We start from the raw sequence: 24894 nt of genomic DNA, 5'->3' as shown, positions 1-24894 counted from the left end.
GTCGTTATACCTACCAGGAGGAGAAATTATATCTTTATAAAAAATGAACACGAACGATCAGTTTGCTTAGATGCGGTTTAACTCCACGTAAGGAGTGTACTTTAGTTAGTTATTCCCAAATTGCAAGAAACAGTTGTGACAAACCGTTCACATCTAAACGTTGTGTATATATATATGTATATAGTTCGTTAATATAGGGATTGATTGGAACAATTAATCATCTATGTTACTCACAATCACTTTCAATTATCAATTCTGAGTTCGCATAATTTGTTACTAATCAAAGACAAATCAATTGACAATGATCTGACAAAGATGACACAAAAACTAGATTACTTAGTTAGCGTTTGGTATGCAGGAATGATAGGGTGAATGGAATGATTCATTGCATAAGAATGAAAAAAGTGGTGTTTGGTTGCTCAATTGAATGAAATCATGAATCTCATACTATCAAAACCATTCCTTCTCACCCCCTTCTTTTTTTTCATTCCAATCCTCATTCAATCTACTTTCTCAATACCATCACCACCACCTAACAACAACAACCACCACCACCACTGCCATCGCCACCACCAACACTTGATTGCCATCGTCATCACCACCACCGCCTCCGCCACCACCACCTTACCACCAACGCAACCACTGCCACCATCGTCGTCATAACCACCGCAAACATTGCCACCTCCGCCACCTAACCATCACCGCCACCACCATTGTCACTGCCTGACCACCGCCACCCCCCACCAGCACCGTCGCCACTGCCATCACCATTTTCGTCGCCAAAGTTAACACCACCACCGTCGCCATTGCCGTTTTTTTTATGTTAAAATATTATTATTTTGAGATAGGAGTGTTTTTATTATTTCTATTTCATTAATACAATTTTTTTTTATACCAAACAACATAAAGTAATAATTCATTTCATTTCCATAGGTTAACCAAACAAGACAAAGAAATGACAATGAGCAATTTTATTTCCTTATCCATTCCATTCCTTCTCCCATTCCATTCCTTATTCATTCCATTACCTCCAACCAAACATACCCCTATGAATAGGAGACCGATAAAATCTATTTACTCGAATGACACTTACATATTTACAACATTAGACTTTGACACTTATACATACTATAATTATATTGTCATAAAATAATACAAAATATTTAATATTCATTCATCTAGCTTAATGTATCATTATATATTTTAAGCAGTAGAAAATTAATGAAATAGTGTCACAGTAATAGAACAGTTAATATATCATTTTATGCATGAACATGAGATGTGATTACACAGGCTTCAAAACAACATAACTTTTATATTATATCATTACAACATTAATTGCATGGAATTATTATACAAGCAATTAATTCCAAATGCAACAAACATTACACCATAGGAAATGCTTAATATGTAATTAAGTATAGAGCATGCACTTACTCTTTATTCATAACAATAATATTGCATTCGTCACTCAAGGGGTGACCGGCACCTTTTCAGCTTCGATCTTCTCCTTCTCCTTCGTGAGCTCTTCTGCTTTGAGTTTATCCTGAGCCAACTTCTCGGCTTTGGGACAGTTGAAGTAGCAGAAGCACATGTGTTTCTTATTGCGTACGTGACACGCTCCATGGGCAGCACCCTCCCAAGACTTGCACTGGTCATCACAGTGTCTTGTGTTGCCACAATTTCCAGACCATGTCTTGCTTGCTTTCTCACATAATTCTCCCTTCACCGATCCGATTTCTGTAGCGTTGTACAAAGGAATTTGTGTTAAATACCACATTATACGGTTTTCGACTGTCTATCTAATAGGGGTGCGCAGTTCAGTTTGAGTCAGTTTTGGGCTAAAACGGAAACTTTGGTTCACTTTTTTCAAATGAAAATTTATGAATATCGTTCACTTTTTTCAGTTCTTATTACATGCAAAACCAAACTCAAACCTTAGGTTCAGTTTTTACAAAAGCATAAAAATCAAACCATTGGTTTTTCTTTTGGTTTGGTTTTTCTGGTTTCGGATCAGCTATTTCGGTTCATGCACACCTCTACTATCTAATGCAGTTTTGTGATGAATATAAATAAAACTAGTTTCTACATAGTAAATCACTTCTATATCATGCTTCTTTCTCTTTCTTACTAGCTAGCTTAATGTCACCTGTCTAAACTCAGTGACATTAATTAGGAGTAAAAATGTGAATATAACGAACACAAAATGAGTGTAAAAAGGTTGATTTAAGTTTTAAGAACCTGAGATGGCAAGAACAAAAAGAAGCAGAAGAAATGCAAAGAAAGCAACTGAATTTTTGGCCATTTTTGAGTTAGTGAAGGTCAAGAACACTTGTTGCTAGTTTTGTGAAGAGAAGGTTGAGACAATGAGGAGTACTTATAGGAAGAAAACCTGTTGTATGTCTTGAAAATGAAGTTAAATAATGAAGAAAAAATGGCTAAAATTTTCACAAAGTTTTGTCTTATTTTGACTTTCGTGTATGCATGCATTGTATGCATCCACCTTTCTTTAATCTCTATTGTCACCCAGGAAATTAACTAGTCAGGTTAGAATTCAGGTAAAAGTTAACATTAAAATAGTAACAAAAAATTCAAACTTAAGATTATGAGTTTTTGACATACTAACTATATGATGCTTAACACCCCAAGCATATGAACATTGTTATATTCTCTTTTGTCATGTCCAAAGAAGAGATAAATTGGGCTATAAGAAGTGTTCCGCCTCAAATATCAACATGTTTTTGACGCAATTGCTATGGAGTGAGATAATAACTATACAATTAAAGCGTGCTTAGGTAGAAGTCATACCATGATAGATAACCTCTTGCGAAGCCTTAACGTACATGAGAAAACAAAAACATGTGTGATCTTTGTGCGTGCAAGACAGAAAATATTGTGGTTCAGGAAGGTCAGAACTTATAAATTCACTCTCCTAATATTATAAAACCACTTTAATTAATAATATAGTCATGATTGCAGAACTCGTTAGGCGTTAGTTGAGCGGTGGGGTAGTGACATAAGTAAGCTCACATGAATACTTCAAACTTCACATAATATAGATCAAACACAAACAAATGATACGAAAATATAACAAGTCAATGAGAAAAACCAATAACTTAAGTTAATGGGTTAAAGCCAAGGTCCGATTTTGGTCGATTTTGTTTCGATATCGGCCGACTGGTGTCACACCCCGCCTTCGGGCCTAGGCGTGTGACTCACAGTTGGTACCAATTTTGTCAATTTATCAAAGGTTGCAGCGAAAAATGTTAATTTAAAATACTTATTTTCATAACATAGAGAATTAAATACCCTTGTTTGTTTTACAAATTACTTGTTTTAAAAAAAAAACAAGTTTAATATATATATGTCTCAATACAAAATTAGCTGAGCCACCAGCTGTAAACTATGCCTAGTGTTCTTCTATCCCCACTGGCATATCCATCATTATTTCTTACTCCTGGTTACCTGAAAACAGTTTCAAAATACGTCAGCTATATGCTGGTGAATACGCTGACTCAATAAAACATTTTCACAATTCGTAATGACACAACACCAATAGTGTTCAACGACTTAGCGGGTCTCAATCCCGTCTCATCGGAACTAACATACGCACAAACCACATAATCAGACTTCACTCGCCCTAGAGACAGTCACTTGTCTCATGGTCAGTATGTCTGTAGTGTGCCCACTACAGTACATATATGTAAGGATCCAGACACATGTGTATTTAGCCTGAGTGTTTAGTACTACCTTGTATCAAAACGTTTTTAGAGGATTTGAACCAACCCTCATGCGAATATTTCCATAACTCTTTTACATATGGATAACAGTCCATAGTTTTAAAGAATAAATATCTTTTCAAAATATACAGTACAAAGACGTATTCACGTCATAAAACATTTCACACTATAAAAGGTTTGGACGTATTCACCTTTTGTTGATTTCAAGATTTCTCACCAACAGATGTCTGATCTTTATCTTGGACCTATAGTATGAGGACAACATTCTATAAATAACTAGATCTATGATCTAGCTTTAGACCTTAAGTCTATTTGAATAACCTTTACCTTGATATTCATTTCATTTTATAAAACATTTATATACTACGTTTCTTTATCATGAAGAAACGTATATTCATTTCTTCATTCATAAGATACATCTTTATAATAAAGGATAATATTTTATTCATAATCTTATCTTATGAAAGCTACATTTCACTTATTATCTGATCAAGGTATAGACTATACTCTCGACTAGGGTCTAAGCCATATATAATAAAATAATTGGGTAGAACCCCTACCTTGTATGGCTTATCTATGAAATGCTTAAACTTCACGTGGACAACGCTCCTACTTGCACGTACTTCTAGACAACGAGCGTATCGGGAATGACGGGATTTTGGCACGAAAACCGAGGTAAAGTGTGTGTGATGTGATGGAGACTTCATCCCATGGCTGCCTATTTATAGGCAAAAATCACGCATCTTCGCGTATCGCGAAGGACAAATGTAGCCGCAATTTTTATTATATTCCTTCGCGTATCGCGAAGGATTCTTCGCTTATCGCGAAGTTGCTCAATAGCTTGGCTGAGTCAACCAGTAGACCTGCCACGTCTCATCACCAGGTAAGATTACTTCATGCATCTTCGCGTATCGCGAAGGTGCTAAATTTTCATTTTCAGTCCCTGGTCTTTGATAGCTTGTCATATCTTGATCATAGTTCAAAAATACTAAAGCGGCCCTTATGCAGCTCGTGGTGATGCAAGCGTACGAAGTGCAAAGTGCGCCATCAAAACGCCACATTACGCCCGTCGCCCGAGTCCGTGCTCGTGCGCGTCGGGTGCTTCGCACCCTCCGCTAGGACTAGTGAGAGTGGTTAGCCATACAAGAACATTACCATGGATAACTCCTTCCTTATAAAGTGCTCTCATTTCTTTCTCACTTTCCATGTGGGATGGAGTTTCCATACTTATTTCCTTAGCATATAATTCTTTCTTTTCTTTCTCTCATTTCTTCTCATTACTTATCTAATAATTATTTTTAGTCCTTTATCTTTATAAACTTGTCAAATTTGGATCAAAATTTTGTGGGTGTTACATCCTCCCCACCTTGAAATGAATCTCGTCCTCGAGATTCGCTAAAACAGATGTGGATATTTCTTTCTCATTTCTAATTCTAACTCCCAAGTAAATTCTGGTCCTCTTCGGGAGTTCCACTTTATTTTAACTAGCTTCAGCTTTCGTCGTTTAAGTCTTTTTACTTGGAAATCTTCAACTTGTAGAGGTTGTTCTACAAATTTTAGATTCTCATTGATTTCAACATCCTTTAAATGTATAGCTAAAGTTTCATCAGCCAAACATTTGGGTAAATTAGATACATGAAACACATCATGTATGCCTTTCATTTCTTCTGGCAAAAGCTACAGTACCGATTCGTTCTAATTCTTCAAATGGTCCCACAAAATGCGGACTTAGTTTTCCTTTCTTGCCGAATCTGACAACGCCTTTCTAGGGTGACACCTTTAACAAGACTTTATCGCCTACTTGAAATTCTAACGGCTTACGGCGAACATCAGCATAATTCTTTTGTCGATCTCTTGACATTTTAAGTTTTTCACGGATTTGCAATATCTTATCCGTTGTTTCTTGGACTATCTCAGGTCCAGACATTTGATTATCTCCAGTTTCAGACCAACACACCAGCGTTCTACATTTTCGTCCATATAATGCTTCAAAGGGTGCGGCCTGAATACTCGTGTGATAACTATTATTGTAAGAAAATTCCATCAAAGGAAAATGATCATCCCAACTTCCTCCTAGATTAATCACACGAGCTCGGAGCATATCTTCAAGCGTTTGAATTGTTCTTTCACTCTGTCCATCTGTCTGAGGATGATATGAAGTGCTAAGATTTAATTGTGTTCCTAACGCTTGTTGGAAACTTTTCCAAAAATGAAAAGTAAATCTACTATCCCGATCAGATATGATAGATAATGGCACACCATGTAATGACACTACGTTGTTCACGTATATTCGTGCCAATCTATCCATAGAATAAGATTCATTGATAGGTATGAAATGAGCAGACTTAGTTAACCTATCGATGATGACCCAAATAGCACTATGCTGACGGGTGGTCTTCGGGAGTTTCGTAATAATAATTACTTATCTAATAATTATTTTTAGTCCCTTATCTTTATAAACTTGTCAAATTTGGATCAAGATTTTGTTGGTGTTACAACTAGGCTCAATACCGATTAATGAGACAGGTTAGCTAAATATTCATCAGCCTAGGGGCGCCTAGCGATTAATTCTCACCTAGGACCGATTTTTGCAATGCCGATGTAGACGATGAATATCCTTGGCACTCTCTTGGCCCTTGATCTTCTAGGATCAGCGGTAAATGGGAATTTGATAAACAAAGTAAACCGATCATTAGACTAAGTCTAAAGTGTACTACTCGAAGCAGCATATGTGTCCAGCTTTGATAATTAAAAACGGTTTTAAGTTATTGGAAAATGACCATTCTAGTGAATACTTGATTCTTCATATCTTCTATTTGCATTGTCAATTTTAACAGAAACTTTTTATTTATAAAATGTTTTTTTTTAATAGAAAAACTTTTAAAACGTACTTTTAAAAGAAAATATCTTTTTTCTTAAATAAAAAAATATTTAAAAATTTTATCAGATAGAAACACCATTGAATCAGTTCCTTTCAATCGTCTGCTCGTTGTTTTGAAAATAAAAATTACGGTGTAAAAGAATTTTATAAAACATTTAAAAAAGATCTTTACAAAATGTTTTAATTTTTTTATTTACCTTTCTCTAAAGAACATTTGTTAAAATCAAAGTAACTCTTTTATCGAGTTTTATCCTAAACTAGTGTTGGTGCAAAAAATATTTATTAAATAGGTGTTCTCTATAAAGTATTTACCAATATAGTGTTTTGACAAGTTTTTTTGTTTCTCACTCATAATTTTATTGGATAAAGCCAAGATGGGCCATAACATTTCTTTCTTGTCTTTTTATTTTAAAACAATAATGCTACTTAAACACTAAAATAAAATTTATTTTTTTATATAATTGCGTATTTTTATGAAAATATATTATTTAAAAGGTGCGATGAATATATTAATTGAATGTTTTTGTCAACAAATAATTATGAAAAACAATGACCGGCCTGTTATATAATATTTAGAGTCTTATTAATTAAAATTGTTTTTCCGTATTCAACCTTGAACACGACTACTCAAAATGGCATACTATAAGTTCATACAAAAGCTTGAATTTTGCATGTTTTTTAAAAATCATCTTAAAATTTAATAATGTATTTAAGTTCAGATATATAAGAAAAACTTAAGAATGTATTAAGTGTTTTTAATTCTTTTATATTCTAAAACCTAAGTAAAAACAAGAGTTTTTTTCTTGAAAACCGTTTCTAAAAAATTCAATTTGAAACCCATTTTTCCTTTAAAAACAATTTTATTTGAAGTTTTTTTATTGAAAATATGCTATTAAATAGTTTTATAATAAAAATTATTTTATTTCAAAAAATTGTTTTCTTCAAAAACGGAAAAAAAATGCGATTTTCTCTTTTAAGAAAAAAAAACATTTGTCTTATATTTAAAATTTTGGAACTATTCTTTAACCAGCTAAATGTTTTTTAAATACACAAAAGAAAACTATTAAATATTTTTAATGGTAAAAACTGTTAGAGAACAAAATTTTAACAGAAACTTTTTATTCATAAAATGTTTTTTTAATAGAAAAACTTTTAAAACGTACTTTTAAAAGAAAATATATTTTTTCTTTAATAAAAAAATATTTAAAACTTTTATCAGATAGAAACACTATTGAATCAGTTCCTTTCAATCGTCTGCTCTTTGTTTTGAAAATAAAAATTACGGAGTGTAAAAGAATTTTAAAAAACATTTAAAAAAGATCTTTACAAAATGTTTTAATTTTTTTATTTACCTTTCTCTAAAGAACATTTGTTAAAATCAAAGTAACTCTTTTATCTAATGGGATTAGGATTTAGGAGTGAGAAACAAAAAGGTTGTCAAAACACTATATTGGTAAATACTTTCTAGAGAATACCTATTTGGTAAATATTTTTTCCAGCAACACTAGTTTGGAAAAAAACTCTAGTCTTATACATCTTACTTTGTTTTTTTTTCTAATTATATTTTACTTATAATAATGTAAATCAAGCAACAATTTGTAGGCGTTGTATGCATGAACCCATGCAGCATTGTAGCTAAGGCGTTAAGTATCCTGGTACCTTCTCCCTCAAATGAGACCAATTATAAAGGGACATAATTTACCTAATAAAGCGAGGTTTCCGTTAATATAAGTTTAAAATGAAGCCGTCAAGGCACTAAAACATAAAGGTATAAGACTATATGGTATACATGCCATTTTACTTTCCATTTTCCAATGTCACGTCACCGTCACATCATACTCCACTCTACTTCAATCTCTTTTACAATATCATAGAAATGGTCACCAATATACCATTTCCCACTCTTTTCAAATATATAATAAAGATAACTAAAGTAATTTAATGTAATTCAAATTAAGAATTAAATATGAGTAAGATAAAACTACATTGTTGTTGAGTAATTAAAAACGTATATATATTTCGCCTAGCTTACCAGACCAAGCATGTGTCAAAACATTTACGAAACCAAAATATATTTTTTAAACAAATCCGTTACGCTAAAATTTATGTCGGGATGTTCATAAAAAAAATTTATGCAAACCTGTGTATTTATCTTTTAAATTTTTTTTAACAACAACAAGTTATAAACTAAAAAGTAATTAATCTACTTAAATAATAATGAAAAGCTTTTTTCTTTAAACATCAAAATTATAATATTAAATAATATCAGTTGCTCCACCTTCTTCTCCACCCTCATTGGCCTTCTCCACCTCCATTGACCCAGCTCCATTTCCTTCGCAGTTCATATGAAAAATTTATGCAATTGAACTTGGATTTATTATAATAATAATAAGAATAATACGAAATTAAAGGAAGGGAGAGGAGGATTTGAGCGGTGAGTTAAACGGTAAAATATCCACCAAAGTCTTGCCGCTGGGCGACACCACCAACACCAGGGCGGTGTTTGCCGCCAGCACCGCCCACCACCTCAGCTTTTCAGCAGTAAATCAGTGTTCACACCTGATAGTCTAAACATATGAACAAAATCGATCTAGTTTCATCGCTCGTTAGTTTTCCTGGGAAATTGGTGATTCACTTAAGACCAAATAAGAAATTATAACGTGCATTGATACAATTATGAGGTATCGTGTATACACTTGATCAAGGCTGTTCTAATTTCTGATACAATGGGGTATGAGACATCGCCACAGGTAATTATGATGGTCATAACCACTACCGGTAGTTACAGTGGTTATAAAACTATCAAGGCTAGTTATGACCGGTTATATAACTACCAATGATAGTTATGTTGGTTATTTAACCACCACTATGCAATCCATATATAAAGGATCGTTTGGTCATCTCTCGAGGTGAGCATTTTGTCGCACTGGTACATGAAATTCATACAAATGCACATACTCGTTCTTCCAATGTTATAAAACGGCTTTAGTTAACAAGGTAAGTCGATTATTATACTATGGGCTGTTTGGTAACCTTTTAATGGTCATTAGGAGACTACCTCTTAATAGTTCAAAGCATCTTAATAGTTAAAAGATAACTTTAAATTTAAATGATTAAGAGGTAACTATTAAATGGTAGGACTATTAAAAGGTTTTTAAATAACCCTTAAGTCTAAAGTGTAATATTCAAAGCAACAGGTGTCCAACACAAGAAGTAAAATAGGTTCCGGTCATTGGGATATGGCATTCTAGTCGACACTTGATTCTTCAAATCTACCCTTATACATATTATTTATTTATTTATTTATGTATTTATTTTATAACAATGCAAACCAAGTTACAATGTTGTTTGATGGTAAATATATTCGGGTACCCCCTAAGTAAACGAGATAGTCATGCGTTATGGTTGTGGGAGAAAAAAAAACGCATCATCACTATCTCCTTCGCTTAACATAATCTTTTTACACTATAAAAGAGTATCACAGACAACGCAAGCTCTCAAATATCCGCCGGTTAAGCCGTTAAGGAGAGAGGTTATGTCACCATCCTCCTGTCCATTAATTGACGGTCTGTTTTAATTTTTTTTTTTTTATTTTGTTTACTATTACAAAAAGAATGTTTATATGCCACAAAAGTTCATGACTAAACCTTCATTTGAAAAAAAAAAAAAAAAGAAGGAAACGAAAAGAAAACAACCACAACTATGTACTGCCTTTTTAAGGATAAGATTAACATGCGTTAAAGTGATTAGATCGCAATCTAGAATTTGTGTACCCAACTACCCATGATCATATTATCACCCCAAAATAAAGTAACCCATCCACCGGAGCAAGTTATAATAAAATTTTAAGTTTGGATGAGCCTTTTGTCCAAAATATCCTTACTCCTATTCGTACCCTACCCGTACTCGTACACGAACCTGCACCCGTACCTATTTACCCTATTCGATACGGGTATCAGCACTCGATTTTGTTGAATTTTGGTACAAGTACAATCGGGTACAGGTACGGTATGGTACGAGTACGTTTGGTATTTTGTACCCGTTTGGAATATGTAGGGGTTTAATTGGGATTCTTCATATTTAATATATAAATAAATTCTCCAACTATGTTATCATTGAACAAGTACCAAACGCTATTCAATATTAAAAAATATAACATCCAAGACTCGACCAAACAAATCACTTAAAGTCGGCGACTGAACTAGGGTTCTACAATACTATATTATCATTAAATCGGCGACCAATTGGGTACTTGTACTAATTTGGTACCCGTCACGTACGTATACGAGTACCGATACTCGTACTAATTCAGGTTGTTTGTTACTCGTACTGGTATCAGTTTCAATATCATCGAAAATTTCGAAATAAATTAAAAGGAATTTGGAACAAAAACGGGTACCGTACCAAAATACCAATACCCGTATCACCTCGAAAACTTAGGTACGAGTATTGGTACAAGTTTTTATTGATTTTTGGTACAAGTACAATGGGGTACATGTACGGCATCTATACCAAGCTCATCCCTACACCAGATTGTTTTATTTGTAAACGGAGGTTTCTCATACATTAGACTTGAATTCACGGGTATGGGTCTCACCAAACCCATATAGCTCTTAAACAGGTTATAATATCTCATTAAATTAAAAATTAGTCTCACCAAATGTTTGATATTAAAATTTTAAAATATGAATATATTAAAAGTTAATATCCGATTTTTTAAGATATTATTTATAATTAAGAAACAATTTTATAGCATCTCATTTATTTGTGAAACTCTTTCATCATCAAACGCTGAGTATATTATTTTTTCTTACAATAAATATAATTAAAATCCAAAAATATATATATAAACTAGATTTTCTATCTGGCGCGTTGCGCCATTGAAACCCGGGCGTTGGTAAAACCCGAGCATTACGACGATGAGTTGACACGAATTCAGACAATACCAACTTAAGGTATCGGAATTAAAGCAACAGGGTCGGTAAAACTCGAGCGTTGCGGTGGTGAGTCGGTAAAACCTGAGCGTTGTTGGTCTCAGGATTTGTGGTGGTAAATCGACACAAATTTAATTTGTTTCAATTATGCTTGTTACGATACTGGAACTACGAAACAAAATAAAAATAAAAAAAAATTGTCCAATATCAGACCGCCACTTAGACCAATAAGATGCTTGCGTAGCCAAACTTTCAAATTATATATATTAGATAATATTATAAAGGAGTAATGTAAAAACAAACACATAATTCGAGAGGATAAAAGCTAGTAATAATATATAAATGTAAATAAAGGACTCATTAAATACTATATATATATCACATTAGAGGCCTAGTGATATCAAAGAATTAGATAAAGTTGTGTTTATAAAAAGTGAGGGTTCAAATGTATATATGTGTGTGTGAGGGTTCAAATAAAAAACACTAAGATACTTTAAAAACTCGTTAAAACCACTTTTTAAAACTAATTTTTAAAATTTAAGTTTTCTTTTTATATGTTAATAAAAACTGGAGAGTTCCATGCGAAATGAACTTTCAGGCATCTTTTTTAAATTTCATTATTATTTGTTTTATTTGTGAAGACATCACCAATTCATTATACGAGTAAATGATTAAAAAGAGAAAATAAAACTTGACCAGAAAAATAGCATTAACATGAACAAGGATTACATAATAAGCCGTAAAAAGAGAAATAAACAACTGATTTGAGTCTAAGATTCATCAAACATTTAAATAAATGATTTGGGCCTTGAGCTTGGGGATTCATAGGTGGACACTTGAGCTAAAATAAGAAAATTGGGTCGTTAGCTACACTACGAATATGGGTTAGACGTCAATGGACACTTGAACCAAAATAAGAAAATTAGGGTTTGGGCTTGGAGTTTTTTAGAGTGAGCACTGGAACTAAAATAAGAAAATTGGATCGTTAACTACACTATAAATATGAACTAGACGCCAATGAACTAAAATAAGAAAATTGGACTGTGCCCACCCTCCTTAAACCCTATGTATAGGATAAGCTCGGTACTAATCTCGAAATTCTTAAAAACTTGGTATTTGTATCGAAAATGTTCTGTTAGGTACGTAGACAAAAATCGTAAATATCGATACAGATACCAACCAATATCAATACCAACATCCTGAATTTCACGATCTCAATTTTCTTAAAAACATGATACCGGTGCTCATTACCCTTTGCTAATCCATAGAGACGTAGCCAAGATTTCGAAATTACTAAATGAATCAAAACCCAATGTAAATTCCTTATTCAGTAAACAATGCAATAGAGCAACAAGTCAAGGAGACAAAACGATATCTATTTTCCACAACGTCAATATTTTAGTGGCGTGCTGCCTAAAATTGACCACTTTATAATTATATTTTTACTGTTTTTTTTAATTATTTTGATAAAATAACTCGATTTTGAATATGGTTTAATCTTACTTCGTTAACATAGTTATATTTGTTCAAGATAAAATTCCAATTTAAAATCCGTGCCTTGTAATTATCGTAACTTTTATATTAGCATTAAGTTAAAACATTAAATAATACAAATCGTTAAAATTCCGTTAAGCTTAAAAATAACATTTAAATAATCTATGCCATAAAATAGTAAAAGTATAATAAAATAATACATATTCCCAACAAATAATTAACCCGTATTATCCCGTTAGTTAGACTTTAAATCTTTCGTATTTATTTTTATTTATAGTTCGTGCGGATCGTTCGTTTCGGTTCCTTTGACGCATTTTGGTTCTATCTTTATTTCCACTTTAATTTCTAAGGTGAGTTTCTCACACGTCCTTTTACTCTTTTATTACTTTTAGGGGTAGCATATGTATCTTACAAATTCAAAGCATTTATGATTTCGCTTACAAATTACAATTCATTACATGGACTTGTGTGTTACTTGATTTCTTGCTCAAACTTACTTGCACATGATAGCCTTAATAAGTATGATCATACGCCCCCTTTCCACTCAGGACCATTTCCTCATTATCCGGGTACGTTGGTTGCTACCAACTGGAAAGGACCTTACTTGCGCGATTATCCGACTACGTTGGTTGTTACCAACTAAAAATGGCATTATTTGCTCGATTAACACTTGCTCATGAATTGTATGGTTTTTACATGTTTATATCAAACTGTGTGAATTCACCAACTATTCATTTAGTTGACATTATTTTATACATATGCTACAAGAACCATTATTAGAGGATGATGCATGATGAAGACACTAGACTTAGGATATCTTAATAATAGACAAGTTGATTTGATTTTCTTTTATTGAATGTATTTCTTGTTTGAACTTGTGTATTCGAAGTATTAATGAATTAATGATAATATTGTCACTTAATAGTGTCACATGCGTTTTGTACGATCTGTACGTCACACTCGGGCGTTTCCGCATAAGCCGGGGTTTTACAGATCTGGATGAGGATATCTATATGCTACCACCACATAGTATGCAACTCCCTAATCATAAACATCCTTATATGGTTTGACATAAGCTTCTCACCAATGGTATGAAAAATTGTAATCTGCTTTGAAATCAAGAGGGTATATATTCTTTGTTTTCAAAATCCATGGGATCATTAGTGGTTTATGTCGCTGTATATGTTGACGACATTCTAGTTACTGTGAACAATTTGGAAGAAATCAATAATCTCAAGAATTTTTTGTATTCTTCTTCAAAATTAAAGATCTGGGACGTCTCAAATATGTTTTTTGGGAATGGAGGTTCTTTACACTACTAAGGGTGATATCATGTGCCAATGCAAATTTGCTAAAGGCATGCTTTCGGAATTTGATACTTCCAATCTCTCTATCACCAATTCTCTGTTGCCTCATCATTTACAGCTGAAAGCTCATGAGGGACTCGCTCTTGATGAACTTTTATGATATAGGAAACTTGTTGCTAAACTTAATTACTTTGCTCACACAAGACCTGATATTGCTTTGGCTGTTCAATTTCTAAGTCAATTCATGAAAGATTCGAGGATGTCTGATATGCTAAAAGTAGTTATATAAAAGCACGTTAATCTAGACATTAAGTAATAAATTCTAGACTCTTAAACTTATCTAAACTACTAACCGGAAAGTGAACCGGTCGACTCTAGTACAGCTAAGTAAGTCCGGATATCGAACTCACGAGACTCTTTTAATTATGTAAACTAGCTAATTAGACTCAACTACAGACACGACTATTTATTTATATTTGTTTTGAGGGAGGTTTTATTAAAATACTAAATTTAAGCTATTATTAAAAACTAATTTAAGAAAACAAGTAAATTAAACGAAACACAAGTTTGTTGATTTTAATCAGATAATAATGGAAAACTACCTAGGCCAGAATCCCCTAAATTTCAGTTGTCAATTAACCGGGAAAATATTTAGTTATGGAACTGGGATCATAAAATAGACGCTTAAAAGAAACCCGAGCAGGACCCCTGGCCTTTCTCAAGAAGACACCTATGGGTTTCTAATAAGTTTTAACGCACACCAGTATTAAAAATCAAGTTTCCTTATGGTCACCTAATTTATTATGGACTAGTTCCTTTATACGAAATCCTACCTTACAGCGCGAAAATCAAAGGCAGTCTAATATATTCAATTTGACTCGATAGATGTAACACTCCGGCTAAAGTGGAAACGCCCGAGTGTGACGTACAGATTGTTTAAAACACATATGACACTATTAAGTGGCAATATTATCATTAATTAATTTGCAAGTCAAGTACACAAGTTTGAAATAAGAAATAAAAAGAAAAATAAATACAACTAAACATTTTGTCCACTTGTTTAAATAACCTAAGTCTAGTGTCTTCTCCAAGTGTCATCCTCTAAAATTTGTACCTGTAGCATATGCATAAAATAATGTCAACTATATGAATAGTTTGTGAGTTCACACAGTTTTATATAATACATAAAAACCATACAATTCCATGAAACTTGTGAAATGCGCAAATAAGGGTTCTTTCCACTTGATACAATGGACCTGAGTGTAAAGAACAAACGAAGTTCCTTTCCAGTTGGTACACAACCAACGTACTTGGATATGAGGTCCATTTTCCACTCGATACAATGGACCTAAGTGTAAAGAACAAATAAGGGTTCTTTACACTCGATACAATGGACCTGAGTGTAAAGAACAAACGAAGGTCCTTTCCAGTTGGTACACAACCAACGTACTCGGATATGAGGTCCATTTTCCACTCGATACAATGGACCTGAGTGCAAAGGGGGAGGGGGTATGATCATACTTATTGAGGCAACCACTTGAAACAACGCACGTAAGCAAATAAGCAAGTAAACACACAAGTCCATATAGTGAATTTTAGTTTGTAAGCAAAATTGTAAATACTTGAAGTTTGGTAGGATGCATATACTACCCCAAAGATATGAAAACGTTTAAAAAGGGGGTGTGAGAAACTCACCTAGAAATCGAAGGCAAACTTGTAAAAGCCGAAATCACAATAACGAAACCGAAGCAACTGAAAGTGCGTTAAAGAATCCGAAAGGATTGAACTTCTCGAACTATAATTAAAACAAAAACGAAGTCTAACTAACGGGATTGAAAAAGTTAAATATATTTGGTTAACGGAATATTGCACTATTTGAATATATCTTATTAGCATTTTATGGCATTATAATATTATATTTAACTTTAATGGAATTTGTAACAAACTATATTATTTTAATATTATAACTTAATAATATAATATGCGGGTTACAATATTACAATGAACGGATTTTAAATGGAAAATTTATCTCATACAATTATAACTAGGTTTACGAAGTAAAGTTAAAGAACTAAAGTTTAAACATTTACGAATTAAAAACTTAATGAATTAATTTAAATTAACCGAATTATTTGAAATTATACGAAGCATGATATTCGTAAGACTTGGACTAACGTTTATGATTCAAAATTAAATCTAAAGGTTTTAATATAATAACCTAAATAATTATAGCTTACGGTTTATGTTAACCAATGAACGAACGAATTAAAAATAGTGGGTTACGAAAATGGAAGTTTGGTCTTTAAGTGGAAAAGTAATGAAATATAATTTATATTTAATTTATAAAAATTTTATTTGGTTTAGAAATAACTTTATTGATTTATGATGATTTTTAAAAGATTTATTTGATTTTTATATAATAAATAAAGAGTTTTTTTAAAAAAGATAACAAAAACAGCTTTGACCCGGGTTCGAACCCGGGTCTATGGTTTGTCACACGACAAGTTTAACCACCAGACCATGTTGGATAATTGGTTTGAATATATGAACAACAATATATGTATTCTAGTATCTAAGTTCATCTTCATCCTATGAAACCCTAACTCCAATTCCATTAATCCGTTTGTTGTTCATTCAATTCACTATGGGGGTTATGATTGACGGTCAAAAACTAACACGAAACATATAAATGTTACTTGGTTACTGACTTGTTTGATGTTAGATAGAGGCTCGCCGGAAACTAACTTTGATAATTTTATTAACGATTATAGAGGATATATGAGTTTGTTATAAGATTGTGGACAAGTTTAGTTTCCGGCGAGCCTCCGTCTAATCAATCAAACCTAGACGGACTCCTTACGAAGAACTAAATCTAGCAATCCTGATCAACAAAGACATACCAATAACCTAGCACCTTACAGCTATTTAGGTCAGCATCACACTTAGTTTTATTTGATTAAATAATATAAAGTAGATAACCTAATAGCAACCTATCATATGACAAACAATAATCAAGGCAGCCTAATAGCAACCTATTATATGACAAACAATAACCAAGACAACTATGGAATAATAAAACTCAACAAACAACCCTAAGTATCCATATGTATTAATTTAATATAATCAAACCTTTTAACTAATTCATAAAACCATAACGATAAATAAATCCCAAGTCAAAATGAAACATCAACAAAGGTTCATCACAAGTCTAGGCAGACTATAAATGTATAGTCTAGCATCATATAATCAAACAAAACAATGACAAAGGAAATCATGGTGAAAAACAATAGAAACGAAGGATTAAAGGCGATAAAACCCGTGGTCTTCATTCTTGATTGATTGGCACGTCACCGAATGATTCCAAGCCTTCAAAAACTCCTCACTTGAGCTCCAAATTCCGTCCAAGTCGGCTGGCTCTCTCAGAGTATGATTTGGGTTAAGGTTAAAGGTGTTTATATAAACTTTCAAGGCCTAAAAAAGGTAAAATTTGAAAATTATGGAATCTGTTGACCCGGGTCGCCGTGCGGCAGCCATCTCCCTCCTGGCCGCGTGACGAGACATTCTAGGGGTGGGGTCCGGCTGGTCCGGTTCAGTTCAATCTTGGTTCGGTCCGGTTCGTTTTCTGATCCTCCGGTTCTCCGGTTTGGCTTGTTTTAGCTTGTTTTTCGCCCTTTTCTACCACGAACAAGTCTTGGGACCTACAATATATAAATATGTTAGTTGTAACACCTCGGCTAAAGCGGAATAGACCCGGGTGTGACGTACAGATCACTCATAAGCTTGTAACGCTATTAAAGCGACAATAATTATATTTAATTCATTTCAATACATCACCAATACACAATCAAATATTAATACAATAAACTTTGAATTTTCATCTCTTGTAACCTAATGGTCCAACTATTCTATTCTTCGATCCTTAAACTTCAACTTGCAGCACGTTGAAAATAATATATTTTGTCAACAATAATGTTGGTGAGAATTCATATAGTTTTTGCATACATATAATATGAAAAGTGTGTAAAATTCACAAGTCAAGATGTATTGCCTAAATCATAAAGCAAAGAAAAGTAAATACATGATATTCCCGTTCGCTTGATAAAAGTCAAATCTACTAAGGAACCCCCGTTCGCGGCGCTACTTGGAGTATAGAATAATAATACCGCCATTTAAAAAAAATGGACGGCGTGGGTACGCCCCGTCGGACCCTCCCGCTATGAGTATGTGTATGAATCTCCACCAATAAAACAATAAACAACTAGCACATAACCACGTAGTTTGCAAGCAATATGATTCAAAACAAATACATACAAGACACGCATGTGAATTTCGGTTTGCAACATGACACAACGAAATCAAAGTTTGGAACGTGCTACACCCCAAAACGTTAAAAGATGAAAAATGGGGTTATGAAAACTCACCTTATAAATTGATGTGATAAGGAAATCCGAAATCGTCGAAAAGATTGAGAATGGCAAAGGAACCGAAAGCGTCACAAAAGTCCAAATGAGCAATACACACTAACTACGATAAATAAATACGAGACTCAATCGATAATCTAATGGGGTTAAATATTGTATGAACTTGCATTGAATATTTTATTAATTTATAACTTTTGATTATTATATTAATAATTAAGTTTGAACGGAAATTTGGTTATTATAACGATATAAGTACTTTAATGGCAAGGACATGAGGTTTATATGTTCGAAAGACTTGAACTTAAGTTTACAAATCAAAATCATAATTATTGTTTTAGTGAAAAGATTTTTAGCGATTGTTTACTTTAATATTAACAAACGATTTTTAAATTACGATTTACAAAACGAAGATTTGGTTTTCTTTAAGTGTGGAATGATGAGATATATTTTATAGTTAATTTAGATAATTTTTATTTAATTTAAAATGATTTATTATGATTTTTAAATGATTAAAATTAAGTAATAATTAAATAAATAGTTAATTAAAATAAATAACAAAAAATTAAGTTTTGACCCGGGTCTCCACATTTCAACTCTAAGTTTTGATAATATTTGTTAATTGAGAAAAATAAAAACAATTACAAGACTGACGTCCAAAATACCACACCTTAACCAGTTGAACGATGCAGCAATTCAGTTAGATTATGAAAATAGTTAGTTATTTATAAAATGATCAGCTTCATCTCCTTCAATTCCCCTAAGCTGAGCCATGATTGATCAGTTTAAGTTAGGGATTTTGTTTAGGGGGTTGAAATGATTCATAACCATGTATTAATTACCTCGAGGGAGGGTGATGAACGAGCCTTGACCGGAGACGAAATTGACTGAACGATTTGAGTGATATTGACTGTGTTTTGGTTTAATTAGATGATTTCAGCAAGTTTAGATGACGATTTATGTTCTATTTATACTAGATTTTGGAGCGTATACTCGTTAATTCGTGGTTAATGAAATTGAATGAAATCCGGCGAGGTCACGGGATTGTTTTACGATATTAGGCCGTTATAATCCAATTAAAATATCAGTTAACAATAGTTATGGACGTCTAAAGGTGTGAGGCTAAATTTACGGGTCAAATGGCAAGATTTGAGGTTGTTAAAGAGTTGGCCAGATGGGAAAGAGGGGGGGGGGGGGGGGGGGGGGGGGTCTGGGTTGGTTTATTATATTATAATATAATTTAAATACATTTACAATTTTGCCCTTGAAGTTTACTTTAATATTCAAAACAGAAAAAACTAATAAGTTAATATTACATTTCAAACCTTGGGCTTTTGAATGATTATAAACTTGCTTAAACTATATATAATTTGAGTTATTTATATATTATACCCGTAAAGTTACGATTATTTAACTTTAATAATACTCTAAATCTCGGAGTTTCGAATAGGAAACGAACGAACAATAATTTAAGTCCAATTGAGTGTTAATTAACGTTAAACACGGATTTAATGAAACGACGAAACGGGTCGGGTTAACGAATACAAATTTAATTACAAATGAAAATGACGAATGGAAAATATATGCAACGAAACTTAAGTTAACAAAACCGAAAATTTTAAAATGAGTCGGGTTCTCGGGTTTAAAAAGTAACGAATGTTACATTAGTAGTATACAAATTATAATAAGAACCAAACAAAAACTAATAAAATATTATATAAACTATATAAGGGATTTATATATATTTAGCATTATATCAATGTCTCATTGGAATGCCGCTCTTCACACTCTTTCATATGTCAAAGGCACCTTATCTGAAGGATTATTCTTCAATAACAATCCTTCTTTTGACTTGCAGGCATTCTGTGATTCAGATTGGGCGGCTTGTCCTAATACTCGACGATCGGTAAGTGGTTTTTATATTTCACTTGGGTGGTTCTCCGATTTCCTTGGAAATCTAATAAACAACCTACCATTCCTTTAAGCTCTGCTGAAGCCGAATACTGATCTCTTCGATGCATGACTGTCGAACTTTCTTGGTTAACAAGACTTCTCTCGAGTTTAATGTTCCTAACATTACTCCTGTCACCCTTAAATGTGACACTCAGGCTACATTCTATATTACAAATAATCCTGTTTTCATGAGCGGATTAAGCATATTGAAATTGATTGTCATTTTGTTCACAAGAAGTTACAAGAAGGCCTCGTGACTTTAGTACATACGAAGACGAAAAATCAGCTTGCTAACATTTTTACAAAGAGCTTATCAAGGCCTCATTTTCACGAGCTTTTGTGCAAGTTGGGGTTTTCTCAACCTCCAACTTGAGGGGGGTTGAACGTATATGTTGTTATCCAACATATGCGCCGCATATGCTATGCGGCGTGTATGTTATACAGTGCATAACATATATGCACTGCGTATGTGTGTGTGTGTGTATATATATAGGTTGTTTGCTTTCTTGTATTGTAAAAATTCATAATGAGATAATAAAATTTTCTCTCTATACTTTATTTCTTCTTTCTTTTCGTGTCATCGTTTTTATATGATTACACAATGCAACTTAACAATGAAGCTTATTATATCACCATAACATTTTGCATAGAATCATAATTAGGCAACAAACATTACACTCCATAGAAAATACAAATACCAAATACATAAGTAGATAGCAGTCTCTTTATTCATAATCATATAGCATTTGTTACTCAAGGTGTTACCGGAACCTTCGCAATTGCAATCTTCTCCTTGGCGAGCTCTTTTGCTCTGAGTTTATCCTTAACCAACTTCTGGGCTTTGGGACAGTTGAAGTAGCAGAAGCACATATGTTTCCCACCGCGCACGTAACAAGCTCCATGGGCTGCACCCTCCCATGACCGGCACTGGTTGTCACAGTGTCCTGTGTTGCCACAATTTCCGGACCATGTCTGGCTTGCCTTCTCACATAATTCTCCCTTCACTGATCCGATTTCTATGTAGGTTATTCAATATAAATTGTATTATATAACTCGCAAATTTTATTTACATGGAGAAACTGTCACACCTTTAGAGCATTCACAATTGAATCCCCATCCTTATCCACGTAATTTAACTAAAATACACATTTATTCATAAATTTGTTTACTTATAAAAAAATTTCCACCGATTTCCCATATATATTCATAGCCAATTAAATTCTACTTCTTGCACTCACAATCATATTATAATACGGGATAACGGTTAAAATTGAACCCCAAATATGGGAGTTTACTTTAATTTCCTATATAATTAATTTGGGGTATGAAGTAGGGGGATGGGGGTTCCAATGTACGGTGAAAATGAATAACAGATCATATTTTCCTTACAGTTTGTGTATGAATAAAGATCAAGTCTTTATAGATTTATGAATTTTAACATTACTATAGGTGATACATAATTTCAAGTTTCAACAATAGAAACTTTGTAATATACGGAATTCTAATCTAGTAGTATATACACACACACGTCGTGACAATTATTTAGTTTAGAATGATTAACTAACGCTTTCGTGGAATGAACATAATTAGTTTCTGTGAGAACGAACTAATGAAATCACTGTTCTATAATGCTTCTTTCTCTGCCTTCGGTTAAAGTATGTTACATGATAGATTAAGCAGTAAAGTAGGAGCGAAAACCGAAAATAATGATCGAAAATAGGTGTAAATACGATTGATTTAAGTACCTGAGATAGCAAGAACGAAGAGAATCAGAAGAAATGCAAAGAAAACAGATGAATTTTTGGCCATTTTTTGAGTTAGTGAAGCTCAAGAACACTTGTCGCAAATTTTGTGAAGAGAAGGTTGAGATGATAAGGGGTATTTATAGCAAGAAAATATGTTGTGTGTACTTGAAATGAAGTTAAATAATGAAGAAAAAATGACCAAAATTTTCCACATGCATTTATAGAATAGAGTAAATGATTCTTTGTGAATTTCACATTTCACATTTTGTCCCAAACTTTGGTAAATTACGAAAATAGTTCCAAGTATTTGTAAGATCGTTATCAATGGGATTAGCGGTTTTGGGTCCAAATCTAACAGACTACATGATTAAAAGAAATTCATTATTCAAAAGAATATATATATATATATATATATATATATTGTAGGGCCAATATTATATATTGTTTTTAGGATTGTATACGTCGTTTTATTTTGCTTTAGTCGGTGTAGTACGTACACGGTACGTTTATTTTGTAGGTTTATTATGTAAAGTTTGGAGAAATGGGGACCCTATATAAAGGGCACTTTACCCATTTCTCCATAACCCTTACCAACTCTTCGTTACTTCAAAGAAAAAAAAGTTTCTCTTTCTCCAAAACCTCTCCTCTCATTTTCTCTCTTTTGTAATAACAAATTAAGATCCGAGATCCGAGTGTCGTTGGTGATTTCCGCTAACCAACAACACGGATTGATCCGAGTCAAGTCTTGAGATCCATTTAGAAGATCTACAAGTGGTATCAGAGCTTTCGGCTCGACCTTTTTGTGGTTTTCGGGTCAAACTTTTCGGGTTTTGATCTTAGTTTTTGTTGGATTTGAGGTTGATTTCGTGTTACTCATCTCTTTTGGAGTCCCTTACACCTTGGAAATACACGAGAATCACCAAATCTAAGTTTTTAGTGTTTTAAGTTTTTGTGCCGAGCTCAGATTAGGCTTAAAAACTCAGATCTAGGCCGATTTATTGATTTTTATACTAAAGTCTTTTTGACTTTTTGGAAGTTTGGGTGCTATATTCTCAAAAAAAAATAAAATAAAATAAAAAATTTCGCATCGGGTACTGTAGCAGTCGCTTCCGAGTACTGTAGCAATCGCCGGAGTACTGTAGCAACCGCATCGGCGAGGTACTGTAGCAATCGTTTCGCTTCGCACCGGGGGGGGGGGGGGACTGTAGCAACCGCTTCGCTTCGCACGGGTACTGTAGCAATCGCTTCGCATCGGTATTGTAGCAACTCATGCGAAACACTGTAGCAACTCATGCGAAACACTGTAGCGACTCGGTACTGTAGCAACTCATGCGAAACACTGTAGCGACTCGGCACTGTAGCAACTCGGTACTGTAGCAAAAAAACTTAATATTTTTTTCTCTTTCAAAAAAAAATGTCTTACGAACCTAAGCTTGGAGGAAATCTGGATATGGGAGAAAGCCGAAAGGAAATATTGAAAAAAGAATTCGACATGTTTACACATATTAAAGGAGAATCGGTTTCCTCTCTCATCAACAGATTTGAGTCACTCGTCACCAAGATGAGAAGTGTCGGTATCATCAATGGTTTGTTTCAGATCAACATGAAGCTGTTGAATTCACTTCCTTATACATGGAGCATCAATGTGGTTACCATCAAAAGAACCACAAATCTGTATACCATGACACTCTCAGAGTTGGCTTCTACCATCAAGTCTTTTGAAATAATGGAAGATAAGCTCTAAATGAACAATCAGTCCAAAAAAAATAAAGTTGGGACAAATAATAAAGTTGGGACAAGTGCTGCCGGTAAAAGTAGTCATGCATATCCTATCATTCCCGACACATCACCAGCTGATGAGGTAAATCACAATCTTTGTTCTCAAGCATGCATCAACAAAGTCACATACTATAGATATCATCAAGACGAAGTTTTGAAAGAAAATGCAAAACTTCGTCAGTTAAATGCTGAATATGTGAAAGCTGACAAGATCTACGTTGAAAAGATTAAAACTCATCACGATGATGTAGCTAATCTTAGAGTTGGCTAATCTTAGAGTTGAAATTTTTCGAGAAAAGCATAATGTCTTTTATTATAAAGACATAATTAATTATTTAAAAGAAGAAATTAAGAAATTAAAACTCGAAGTTTCTGATAAGAAAGAAAAGGAAAAACAAGTCGAAAGATTTGAGGCATCATCTGAGACGTTAGATGATCTTATTGGAGCCCAGAGAAGTACTAAAGTTAAAGCGGGGTTGGGGTACGATTACACTGCCGTACCACCACCATTCAATGATAACTACACCAGTTTGCCCCACTTTAGCTATAATACTTTTCCGGAGGAAGAAATGGAATACGGGGTTGGTAGAATACCAACGCCTGTGAAATTTGTTCCTGCTGCCTCTCAAACTGCTGCTCCAGT

The 24894-nt window shown here is 33.4% G+C and overlaps 2 protein-coding genes across 2 annotated transcripts; both read right to left on the bottom strand.

The window, feature by feature from the left end:
- Positions 1-1471: 1471 nt before the first annotated feature.
- On the bottom strand, positions 1472-2546 carry LOC143577770 (defensin-like protein 19). Its single transcript, XM_077061505.1, has 2 exons — positions 2242-2546; positions 1472-1740 (listed from the first exon to the last, which is right to left on the bottom strand). Exons 1-2 carry the CDS (start codon positions 2303-2305, stop codon positions 1472-1474), a joined length of 333 nt encoding a protein of 110 aa, XP_076917620.1. The 5' UTR covers positions 2306-2546.
- Positions 2547-21453: 18907 nt separating this feature from the next.
- Positions 21454-22562, bottom strand: LOC143577771 (defensin-like protein 19). The gene is made up of 2 exons (XM_077061506.1): positions 22473-22562; positions 21454-21743 (listed from the first exon to the last, which is right to left on the bottom strand). Exons 1-2 carry the CDS (start codon positions 22534-22536, stop codon positions 21481-21483), a joined length of 327 nt encoding a protein of 108 aa, XP_076917621.1. The 5' UTR covers positions 22537-22562; the 3' UTR covers positions 21454-21480.
- Positions 22563-24894: the final 2332 nt, after the last annotated feature.

This window comes from Bidens hawaiensis, unplaced genomic scaffold, assembly GCF_021521415.1.
Source record: "Bidens hawaiensis isolate Kalapana, Puna unplaced genomic scaffold, B.hawaiensis_p1.1 tig00028801_1, whole genome shotgun sequence".
Taxonomy (NCBI): Eukaryota; Viridiplantae; Streptophyta; class Magnoliopsida; order Asterales; family Asteraceae; genus Bidens; species Bidens hawaiensis.
Note: the sequence above shows the minus strand (reverse complement) of the source record. Positions and strands in the feature narration are given on the sequence as shown.